Source organism: Limulus polyphemus, unplaced genomic scaffold (assembly GCF_000517525.1).
Source record: "Limulus polyphemus unplaced genomic scaffold, Limulus_polyphemus-2.1.2 Scaffold2538, whole genome shotgun sequence".
NCBI classification, from domain to species: domain Eukaryota; kingdom Metazoa; phylum Arthropoda; class Merostomata; order Xiphosura; family Limulidae; genus Limulus; species Limulus polyphemus.
This window is the reverse complement of record NW_013668148.1, coordinates 27498-37388: the sequence shown is the minus strand read 5'-3', so window position 1 is coordinate 37388 and position 9891 is coordinate 27498. Positions and strand designations below refer to the sequence as shown.

The 9891-nt window shown below is 33.0% G+C and overlaps 1 protein-coding gene across 1 annotated transcript in view; it reads right to left on the bottom strand.

Moving 5' to 3' along the window:
* Positions 1-1066: 1066 nt before the first annotated feature.
* The window catches only part of LOC106467235 (vesicle-associated membrane protein 3-like), a gene marked incomplete at its 5' end in the record, with an annotated part of 33171 nt that continues 24346 nt past the window's right edge, over positions 1067-9891 (bottom strand). Inside the window, one exon of the mRNA XM_022395372.1 lies at positions 1067-1965. Coding sequence (XP_022251080.1) covers positions 1893-1965 — 73 coding nt within the window. The remainder of the gene's footprint in view (positions 1966-9891) is intronic.

Genomic DNA, 9891 nt, shown 5'->3' with positions numbered 1-9891 from the left:
ATATATATATATATATATATATATATATTTTTTTTTTTTTATCCTGAAAACACATACCCATGGTACTTTAATATAATATTTTCAATCAGAAGGGTACCTTATGTGACATGAGATGGACCATATCAATCCTCAAGAAGATTCATGAATAGCTATTCTAATATAAAACTGCTGACTAGAAGGAAGACAATCAGTTATTTAGCATCTACCACCTATGTGGATACTCCTAACCAAATATTACGATAGACTTTTACAATTTCAATGTCATCTCCACTGAAAGTACAGAGCATGTTCAGCAGGATATTGTCTCAAACATATGACCTTCTGATATGCAACTCAGCCTGCCAACCAGTAGGCAGCTGGTACCTTGATATACATTAACATTCTGTAAATATATTTAAAGGAAGCTATGACAAGAGTGTGTTATATCTTGGATGTCTCAGCATGCAAGAATGTGAAGAACGCTGGTATTTTTGTTCAAACTCTTCACATATTTAATCAAAGCCAAAAACACACAACTTTTTCTTATCAATTATAAAAACCTCAAATCTGACAATAAACATTATAAGACTAATTTCTAACATTAATATAACAGTATATTGACATGCCTTAGAATATTTTCTTACATTTCAAACTTGAAAACATTTAATTTATATTTTGTATTCTGCACTCTATGTGTGAACAATGCATTGCATTTCCTGTTGTTCAACCTTTCAAGTACATGTATTTTGTACACCGAGACAGAGAACTTCTTTGAAAAACAATTTTATAAATGCTGAACTAATGAACTGGCTTCTGTTATTTGGAACCACAAAATAAAGAGTATGTACAACCAATCATGTTTACTCTCTCATTCATAGAGCACAATGTAAAATGTCATTTTAATCTTTAGTGGTGAAATTCAGGTGAAGCAAAAAATTTATGAAAATTATGATTTAGGATCATAAGAAGAAAAAGGTATATTTAGAAAATGACAGTATGGATACCTATCTTGTTTAATCATAATTACTGCAACCAGTGGTCATTCAGAATTTGTAGTTTATGGTTGGAAAAAATAAAAACAAACATGTATCAAAATCATATGTGTTTATCAAAACAGAACCAGTCTATAACTACATATATTTTAATGAAAAAAAAAAAAGCAATGTAGCACACATACACTATTAATCAATCTACCAATGAATTAAGAAGCTTGCTCTCTTAAAATAAATGTGCACTGCTTTTATAAAGCTTAAACTATTCAGAAAACTTAGCAAGTTATTAGTAATAAATCTGAAATAACAAAAAACAAACACCAGAAGAGTCTGTCATGCACAGATAAAAAATGTATCTTTATACATATCACTTTTATCTTTTCTACATTACACAGTTCATGTATTAGAAAGTACTGAGGCAGTTGTTCTCAATCTGTGATCTGTGGAAAGGTTGTATAATTACAGAAAAGCAGCAGCATTGTATAGATCTCACTGTGGTCCATCAACATAAACATTCTGGTGATATATGAACAATAAAATTTGGGAACCACTGAACTAAAACATAGGCTTTTTTTATATTAATACTAAAAGTAAAATATAACAAAGTGGGAATTTATTACAGTTAAATATGATAAAGAAAAAAATATTCAAACTTCAGTGTACATTACAAACAAAACAAACATTGCCTCTTCTTTCCCACTAAGAACTCAAGAAGCTAATAAATTTTTCTGCCAGATAAATTATTTTACTTGGAATAGAATAACAAAAACAGTTGAAATGATTGAAATTCTCTTAAATGTAACAGCACATTCAATAATATATCAAATTAAGATAAAATGTTTTTCAACCGCAGACTAGCCAAATAAACTTCTTGTACACATACAACATTATTACTCCTTTAAATGATGCAAATAGATGATATTAGGCACAGCCATCATAAAAAAGCAAACACCAACTGACTTTTAAGTTTTCTTGTTTTGAGTGACAGCATACACTGTAAAATATAAATAAATACAAAAATAAACAAAAACTGAAAGAAAACTCAACAAAGGATCCTTAAGTAACAGTAAAAAGCAAATGAAAAAAAAGTTCTAAAATCAAGTATCCAATTAAAAATATTTTTTCTGTACTTACAGCTTAAATAAATATAATTTTTGATCAGCATGAAACATCACACAAATTAATCAAAACATAATAGAAGTAATGTGCATACAGTTTTTACTTGACTGAGATAAAACTAATTACATTATTAAATTATTGAAATTCAAAATTTTTCATATTTATATTAAATGAAATTGAAAATTTTAAGTAATTTAAATGCTCTTTATTTCAATGGTTTGTTTGTTTATTATTAAGCACAAAGCTACACAAGGGCTATCTGTGCTCTGCCCACCACGGGTATCGAAACCCGGTTTCTAGCGTTGTATGTCCGCAGACATACCGCTGTGCCATTGGGGGGCTATTTCAATGAAAAAGACCTTTAGTATTAATAAATTCAAAGTAAACATTGTGTATTAGTGTGCAAAAACACATACTATTGGTTAGTTGTTTTGAAGTACATATTTCTCTAATTTTCCTATTTCATTGTTGCCTCTCAGAGCAAACTTTAAGTTCAACTTGGTTATATTCCTTATAATAAACAAAAACAATCATAATAATTTCTCAGTATTACATCCTTACTGACTTGTCCTACTGTCCAGGTTATTTTAACACGCAACTATGAAAATAAGACATATTTTCATTACTGCATGGTTTGTGTGTGTTAAGGTACATAAAATGTTTTAAAATATTAATGGCTTACTTGATGGATACTCTGATAAACGCACAGCTACTGCTAACCTAAAATTTCACCATCTCATTTTTCAAGAGCAGCAGCATGACTAACAATCAATGCTACTCATATCTAACATTTAAACTAAACAAAAAAATCACTGGCTTCTTCATTATCAAGGCAAACTTGAACTAATTATTTCATAAACTTTACAATAAAAATGATTTTATGCTAAAAAAGAATGTCATAGCAAAAACAAGAAAGTATTAAGTGTCAAAGTACAGATGACAAATGATATGCATCTAGGGCAAGTTATCAACTCAGACACAGGAGCTCAATGGGAAGGAACAAGGAAATGAGAAGCTTTATTACAACATGAAAATACAAAATCATATTGCCTTTTATGGCAGAGATAACAGCACTTAGATATGGAAAACAAAACCAGAATGTACATTTCAATATAACTGTTTAATGATTGGTCAAATCTTGTTCAACTCCAAACCTCTCTACATTCCACACACGAGAATGAATTCATTTGCTCTAATTAAAGAAGTTATGAAACATGAACACAGAGAGGTAACAAGTGATTTATCTATTAGTTCCTAATCAATTAATCAAATTATGAGATTCCTTTAAATAATTTAGATTATGGAAACAAATTCAGGGAGGTGGATTAACTTACATGCAATACACCTGGAACCTGGTGCACAAAATTAACCAGGTTAACATCTTGACATAGCTCTCAGGTATTGTGTTAGTAGATCTAGCACAGTAACTTTGATAAAGGTAACAGTCAGCTATCAGATAAATAGCAAACCGACAGTTTTAAATGTGAACACTTCTAAAATTGAATTAAGAACTAACATTATTTAAAATGAACATCTAAAAGGTAAAGAAGAGAGGAAAAAGGAAGTTAACTGATACAAGTGAATTTGTTTCCATAATATATTTATTCCCTACTCCTGATGCACATTTGCCCAGTAGAATATGATTCTGTACTTGTCCATGGGCTTCAGTATCAAGAGGGGGACTGGCAATTTCCTCAGCCACTATAGACCCAAGCTTCCAGGGTTAAAGGTGGCCACAAAAGCAAGCAGCAGATAAAGAAAGCACAAAAGTGTTAGTAGAAGTTAGGAGAAATATTAACAAGAAAAGTTGTACTTTAAATGTAATGGTTAAATAAATATTATTTTATACCTGTAATTGTAAGTTATAAAGTCATGGTGCTATTTGCACTCTCCAAGAAATTACCACATTAATCTAATACAAGATGAGAACACTTACATCTCAGATTTCTTTAACTTGTAACTGAGTTTAGTATTTCATCACACAGTATGAAAACTTTTAACCCTTCCTAGACTTTGGTAAAGGGGGGGGGGAGAAATGATAACTCTTGATTCTTTCCTTCTCACAGTGACAATAGTTAAGCAAATTGCATGAAACAAACTTACTAAATAGTATCTAGTTTTGGCTTAGAAGAAATTTATATAATTTGATTGACATTTTATATAATTTTAAAGGTACTGAAATTTACAAAGTTTTGTTCTGAAAATATTTTAAAAACATTACAAGTACTTTAATTCTTTTATCAGAAAGTTCCATTTAACATATGTAATCAGGTTAAACTTTGAATTACATTCATTAATGTATTTATTTTACCTATTGCAGTAGTCACCACTTATGACTATAAATTATAAAAAACCTTGCAGAAACTAATAACACTTTATCAGTGCCTTAGGACCTGACATTTCAAAATGATGATAGGTCAGAATAGATAACAATCTTATTGCTAACAATATTCTCAATCAAAATCAATTAATATTGAATAAATATATCATGTTTTCAATAAATTATAATTTATTTTATTTACGTTTGTTGTTTGTATATAATACACTTCACAACAATATTCAATAAACGAAGATTTGAGTCATTGGAATATTTTGCCACTGCTTACCACACTGTAAACCTTATAAGGCTTACCTGATGTCTTGCAATATAAAAAAAAATTCCATATTTTTCAAACAAATACAATTTAACACAAAAACATTTTCAGGAGTGAAAAGAATATCTAAAGAAACAATAAAAAATTCCCACATCCGTGGTTTATTCATAAGTCTCCTAAACTTTCCATTACATTTCACTGTCCTTCTTGGCATGTGTTAAGTCTGTCACTTTCCCACAAAACTATAAGTTACTTTCATAATACTTTATTCACTTTACACTGATACAAATAATTTATAATCTGCCCTATCCAACCTATTTAAACTTTGCTTGTAGCTATTTTAAAAGCTGAATTTCATTAATCCTTGTTCAATCACGTGCTGTGAGGTCATAAAAGGGTGTGAACTAACAAACAAAACACTGATAATTATATTATCAAGAGTTGATAGTTTCTTAACAAATATAAACCTATGCATTAGGATAGGCAGACAAATTAAAAAAAAGCTATAAATGCATTGTTTACAGGTTAGACTCCTGGATGCTGCGAAGAAATAAGTTTGAATAAAAATTTTTCTTCGGGAATTAAATTAAATAAATATTAAGAGATAACAAAATATCAGTCTTACAATATGTTTAGTAAAAAAAATGTTGAAATGGTTAGAATCATTATTTTTAGTTCAATTGTAAAATATGATATATAAAAGTGTGCACTTGACACCTGAGAAATGATCACTAGCCTAGAAAGGGTTAATATGTAAAGCTGAATTAAATAGTTGTAGTGATATCAGTTTCTAGTTTATGTGTTCTTTCTAACAGCCTATAGATACAATTATAGTTTTAAACATTTGTTCAAATTCAATACACTATACATCTAAAAGTGAGTAATAAAATAATAAAAGTCTTATTAAAAATCAAAATAAAACTCAACCCCACTGAAGTTTCTCAACACAATATTCCAAAAACTTGTTTAATTATATACAAACTCTAAAACTAGTAAAACATTCTACACCAGCATAAGTAAGTAAACACTAAAGCAATAAAACTAAATAGATATGAGCAAATTAGATAAATTCAAACCATTTTCGTACATTATCTAAGGAACATACAATGAAGCAACATTTTACATATACAATGACCTTAGTACATTAAAAACTTGAAGCTCTCCATACTTAACCTAATTTTCATTTCAACTCTATATTTACTTGATTAATACAGATTATACTTTTATTTCATCACAATAATATTTTAACATGTTTAAAATAAGATTCCCTAAGTTCATTGAATTTTCACTTGAAACACAAAATAAGGTGCTTGATTTCATATAAAAAGTCCCTACAATCAGATTTATTACACGAGAATAATGAATATTTGGTCCTAGTTTACAGCTGATTTTTTCTCGAACATAATTCTTTTTTACAAGAGAATGATATAGATTAAATTCCTTAGTGTTAAAGTGATATAAACATTAAAATGAAACAGTTTACGACTAGGTCTTGGAATTCATTTATTTATTTTTCTATTTGTATACCCATCAATTTTTTGTGTGTATTTATATTTATGGCAATGCTACAAATGTTATCTGGTTCATAATAACAAAATGCACAATTATTTTCTTATGAATGAAATTTACTAGTAATAACCTTAAGATCCCAAAGTGATCTGATCAGTTTCCATATAATAATGTTTAACATGTTTTATGTATCTTCATGAAATCTTTCAAGCAGTTAGTAAGCATTACAAGTGTTTGGTGTACAAAAAAATCTGAATTTTTAAACTATTTTTAATGAAAATTTGTCTGTGAATATATGGAGTCAGAGTATTGACTGCTCCAAGTACAAAATAATTTTCAATTTAAGATTAAAAATGCTTATCTTCATCTGAAAATTATCAAATTTCATCTGTGCAACCTCTAAAACCTTGTAAATGAATATCAAATATTCGTTTTAGCGCAGCTTTATAATTTAACTGTTATTTTCTCTACACTAACTCTTATATGCATTCAGGGTCAATTGGACTGAACACATAATCACAAAGAAAAAGAAAAAAAGTGAAATAAAATGAGAAGTACTGTTCTATTAATTTTAATATTAACCACAAAGTATCTCCCGAGTTTTCTACTTTTAACCTTTTCACTTTTAGTTCCTATGTTTATTTTACTGTTAGTGGCTGAAGTAAAAACCTGCCAAACATAAAGCAATGAATCACCACTCCTGCCATTAGACTTCTATGTGACACCATAATACACAACCATGGACAGCAAACAATCAAGTGTGGTGCATTCACCAGAAGTTTCCCATACAGTTTATCATAATCTAAACTCAGACAAGACAGTGGGAAAGGATTTGTTGGCTTTTTTACAGCATATTGGTTGCAAGGAGAAGTATCTAAAATAATAAAAGTGTGAGAAAATGTTTGTATATGGCTCTGTACAAAGTCTGGGCTAATCCAATAAACTTGGTAGGTATTTGGATGTTAGTTATCCACCCAGAGTGTTGTAGTTGGAAGTTATTATTTTCGTAAATGAAAATGTATTTCCAATAGGTACATCCCTTTTCTCACAAGATTAGCTGTTCTCATTTTGTGTTGCCCTTTATATGCAAACTTTTCCAAAACACATGCCACAAGCCTTCATCCTCCCTCTGTTAGGATCTACAGTTCCAATACATCTCTCATGCAAATCATCATGCATCACCTTTCCACCAATAGGATAGCATATGACACAGGTTATTCCCTCTATGTGCCACTACTGAACTATCACTTTGAAGACTGTCAGAAGACGCAAGCACCAGAAGATTGTGGGGAGGATGGTTGGGAAGTGTGAGCAGAAGAAAGTACCTATCAGAAATAGATTTTCATTTAGGAAAATTATAACTTTTGATAAGTTACTCTCACACCACTCACAAGATTAGCTTGAATACCACATTGAAATGGAGGAGGGACCGGTGCGAGAGAAGCATACAGAGGACAACCCTGAAATGAGAGGAACAGATCAGATGGTCTGAGGAGGGGTACCGCACCACATCTCTTCACCATGAAAATTTACATGATCAGAAGGACCATATATGGTGAAATGATAAAGGGTGCACATCCGCGTGGTAGAAGATAGTTTAGCAATGTGATCTTAAACAGAAATCAGAATCACTCAATCACATCTCTTCACCATGAAAACTGACATGATCAGAAGGACCATATATGGTGAAATGATAAAGGGTGCACATCCACATGGTAGAAGATAGTTTAGCAATGTGATCTTAAACAGAAATCAGAATCACTCAATCGCACAATGGAAGTAGGTAAGTGAGGATCCATCACATGATGTAGAGTGGCTACAGCATGTCAGACTGTACTCTGCAAGTCAGCTACATCCAAAACAAACCTCACTCGCTGAGTATTGATATCCTCACAAGGGTAGGATGAGGATCATACCATCTTCACCTCAAGTCCAAGAGTCAAGAATGAAACTAACATTCTACTCCAGGAACTCACAGGTTAGCCTAATGCCAGGGATCTGGGAATGTGTCATTGGGAATCCAAGGGAAGTCCATCGCATGCACTCAACCCCTGCAACCATGAAACTAACCCCAAAACGACTCAAGGTCGGTAACAGCCTCATCACCCAACAAGGGAAAATCCAGAACAGAAGCAGAAACAGGCCACGTAGACCTTCTGCAACTCACAACACAGAAGACAAGTTGAGAGGGGAAGATGGACAACCCGAAACCTGTTTGAGGACTTATGTGATTCATTCACTCGATCTCCAAAACTTCACTTGCTGGGTACTGACATCAACTCGAGGGTAGGAGGAGGGCACTCAATTGGAGGGATTTATTGCATTTGGGCATCCCAACACTGAGAAATAGTTACTTTTCCAGAGGATCTTGTAACTCTCTCTACACTGGCAGAATACCACCACCCTACTCTGAACCGAATGGTTATAGCCATCTTTATGGAATCCATCCAGCAGGTTGCCTCCATGGTCAACAACCCCAGTGGCTTCAAACTGGTAAGTAGTAAGGACTCCTGTACTCCACTGGAAGAAAGGGGGAAAAGTACAGTTGAGAGTCTGAAGGGTCTGCAACACCTCAATACAGTGATCACAAAACCTTATTTTGAAAAGCAGACCACACTGATTTATTCAATCTAGACATGACAGGGATGGGCAGCAATCTCCTTCCACTTTACCCATGCCATCCATGGGTGGTACAGTCCGGGAGAGGCATATTATGACACAATTATCACAAGGAATTTACATTCTATAGATCTTATGAAACACCCCATCTCAAGGGTGAGAATACATAGCCATGGAAAATGTATAAGAATCAACATGGCTTACAGTGCAGATTTCATATCAAGATGTCTGCGAATGGTTATAGCCTTCTAAGTGAAACCTATTCTGAGTACAGACAGAATATCTGGTCAGGCACCACTTGCCACAGAGTGGGATCCAAAGTGAAGCTGAAGCAGGGGCCCTTGAAAGAATAGAAAGCATTAGTGAGGACTTACCTCACATCCCAGCCTCACCAAAGTCTGAAGAATAGTTACATTCAGCAGGCGATCCCCGAGAAAACAGAAACTGCGATGTGATGTAGGTAATGGAAGATGAACAAGTGAGGAGTTGTCCACATGCCTAATTGTAGAATCTCTTCCAATGGTCAACAAAAACAAGAAGCAAGGGAAAAGATAAGGTGATGGATTTGATGTGAGGAAACATGATAGAGATAATACTGGGAAGGAGACAAGGAGGAATAGGCCAACATGATCAAAAGTAAGTCGAACCCAATTTGTCTGGGTAATCGGAAAAAGATCATGGGAAGAGGAAAGTTGTCAAGGGATAAAAAGGTGTGAAAGAGGACGCTGGGAGAAATCTGTGTGAGCAATATAAAATAGAGGGCACAAACAGGACAGGGGAGTTAATCCATATATAGGATAAGGCAGGAGGAGTGTTACAAGGTCCTGGTAACATCGAGGGTGAAAATATCTGACCTACGATGCCTGCAGGCCAGGAGGAGAAAATATGCCTTCAAAGAGGGGTGAAACAGGGAACAAATAGACAGAGGTTCAAATAGAGGTGAAGTGAGGGCATAAAGGACAACGTTAATGTCTTAGTCCAAGAGCGAGTGATGCCTTGGTGGCCGACGGAGCTGGAAGGAATGGAAATGTGAGCTGTAAGTGAGGGAACAGACAGTGATTTCTGAATGGCCCATTCCA